Source organism: Pyrus communis, chromosome 9 (genome assembly GCF_041283825.1).
Source record: "Pyrus communis isolate YQ-2024b chromosome 9, ASM4128382v1, whole genome shotgun sequence".
NCBI lineage: Eukaryota > Viridiplantae > Streptophyta > Magnoliopsida > Rosales > Rosaceae > Pyrus > Pyrus communis.
The window spans coordinates 15,455,166-15,457,721 of NC_142573.1; the positions used below are offsets into that span (position 1 = coordinate 15,455,166).

The following is a 2,556-nucleotide window of genomic DNA, read 5'->3' on the forward strand; positions in this document are numbered from 1 at the left end:
TTTAAAATATCACATGTTATAAAGCATAAAAATAAAACAACTTCAACTAAATATAATGATCCGTTTGGCCATGCCATGAATTTGGGGAAAATATATTTTAAAAGAAGTAGTTGATCATTACAAATAATAAACCCAAATGGGTATTAGTAGTAGGTAAACCCGAGAACTTATATTATGTTTGGATGAGGGAAATAAACTTGGAATTTGGGTAAAAGTTAGAATTTATAAATAGACATGCATCAGTTCTCTTGTTTGGATTCATAAACATAAAAATTTAGAACTTTCGCATGGAAAAAAACTTGGAATTTGGGACCTCCAATTCCCAAGTTTAAATTCTATGTAAATAGGTGTTATTTCCCAATTTCTGTGATTAAGAGTCTAAAAATAAAAAATTCTGTATTCAATTCCATTGTTCTTTTAAGTTAACCAAACAAGAAAATTTGCAAAATCTAGAAAATAAAATCCTGTCATTTCAATTTTTGTTATTTTAAAATTCCTTAATAATTTTAAATTTCTTCATCCAAACATAGTGTTATAGATAACACTTTTCAAATAAACAAGTCGGATCCAGACAAATTATACAAAGTGCAGGTAATGTATGGTTTTTAATTTCAATTTAGCTTCCCATAATATTTTATCAATTTATGACCCATATGCAAAAATAATACCATCAATTAACCAAACCCTAATCTTCGATGCTTGGATTTGGATCCTATTCTCCTATCCGTTAATCGTATATTGTGGGGTCAGAAATCACTTCAATTTTATATTTAAAATTAAATACAAACAATACCTAACTAAAATTATGGGGTCAGAAATCACTTCAATTTTTTATTTAAAATTAAATACAAACAGTACCTAACTAAAATTGGTTGTACAACATACGATGAACGAATAGAATATGAGAATTTCTTGGATCCTCACAAAGAAAATCCGGAAGGAATCCTCGTCCGGTCTCAGGTATTCTTGATGGTACATGTCTCTGAGCAAGAATCCACGCAGCCGCCTACCTTCTCAACCTCTACACTCAAATGAGAGCTCAAAGTAAAAAAAATGAAAATAAATTACATTAAGAAAATTAAAGAAATTAAAAGGGAATTGCCTTTTTTTTTTACAATATCAAAAGATTTCATGCACTCATCTATGAATATTTTCACCTATATGTTCATGAATGAGAAGTGCCATACGATATATTAGTGTACTAATAAAAGCTTTCAAATTAAATCTGCACACATATATATAGAGGAAGGGAAAAGTTGTTTCTAAAGAATTGTTGTATATAATTGTATGTTTATTTTCTTTACATGCTAAATTAAATAATAACAAAAATTGACACATAATTATATATTATTGATTGTGGAGAAGAAAGTATTCGTAGTGAGGGCTTCGAATATTAAATATTGGTACCTGGGTTTTGTTTAGTGCTGAGATTGGAACACAAGGAAGAAGCACATCCAAGTTTGCAGAAGTAGACATTGTCTTTGTGGATATTACTATGATCTAAAGGAGATCTACTTGGTATGATGCAATCTTTCAAGCACTGAAAACTGCAGTAGCTAATGGAGTGGTTTGGAGTGATGACACAGAGGATGAAGCAACTCTCGTAGCAGCTTTTGAAAGAAGCACTTGACTGCCCCGCCAGCATCAACATCCCCAACACTAAATAAGCCACCGGTACTGGCCTCAATCCCTTCTTATCCATCTTACTATTATTCTCTTTGCCTAGTGAAAACCAAGATATGACAAATGAAACCAAGCTACATGGCAGAGGACATCTCTTTACGCCTATTTGTGAGGATTTTTATCCCAAACAGATCCCTCTAATTGGCCAAACTCTTTATTTTGGTGTCTCAATTTCAAAATCAATCAATCTCGTCCTTAAAATTTTCCACCGCACATCAATTTGGTCATTCCATTATAATTCCATAATAAATTCTGTTAGTACGCACATATGGCACAAAAGGGGGACTCACTTCTTCAATAATATGGTTCCATGTGAAATATACAAAAATAAACTTATTAAAAATATTTTAAACAGGCATTAATAAAGTTTGATATAAGTTCAAATTTTTAACGAATATTAGGAATACTTAATCTTATCAAAATAAGTCTCATCACTTGAATTAAAAATTATTTTATGTATCAATAATTATATCTTTAATGATATAATTTATTATAGAAGTAAAAGCACTTCCTAATAATCTATGTAATTATTTTTCTTTTTGTTAATTATTTTTCTCCCTGTTCTAAATCCCATCCGTGTATTTTATTTCTATTATAAACTTCTTATTTAAGTGTGATTGCGTAAATCCCAATTGATTCTAGTTATTATTCCCTATTAGGACTTGTATTCCTTGGAAGAGAAGGATTTCTTCTCTCTCTTATTACTATAAATAAAGGCACTGGTTAAAGGGAATAACACATCCTCTACACAACCCTACAAACACATCTCTCTTTCTATATTCTCTCTGTGCTGCCACCGCCTTACCTTGTCAGTTAAATATAGGCCACAACACATTACTAACACGCTCCTACTGCTGCACCTAGGAATCTGAT

General features: G+C 30.9%; 1 protein-coding gene across 1 annotated transcript; it reads right to left on the reverse strand.

The window, feature by feature from the left end:
* Nucleotides 1-803: 803 nt before the first annotated feature.
* LOC137741177 (thionin-like protein 2) lies at nt 804-1,787 on the reverse strand. Its single transcript, XM_068480985.2, has 2 exons — nt 1,408-1,787; nt 804-1,021 (listed from the first exon to the last, which is right to left on the reverse strand). Exons 1-2 carry the CDS (start codon nt 1,700-1,702, stop codon nt 957-959), a joined length of 360 nt encoding a protein of 119 aa, XP_068337086.2. The 5' UTR covers nt 1,703-1,787; the 3' UTR covers nt 804-956.
* Between the last annotated feature and the right edge of the window lie 769 nt (nt 1,788-2,556).

Bases quoted from the DNA above. Each gene is read 5' to 3' on its own strand.
- LOC137741177 (XM_068480985.2), bottom strand. From the start codon at position 1,702: ATGGATAAGAAGGGATTGAGGCCAGTACCGGTGGCTTATTTAGTGTTG. The intron at 1,022-1,407 runs GTACCAATATTT...ATTTGAGTGTAG, and splicing joins CAGCACTAAACAAAACCCAG to AGGTTGAGAAGGTAGGCGGC.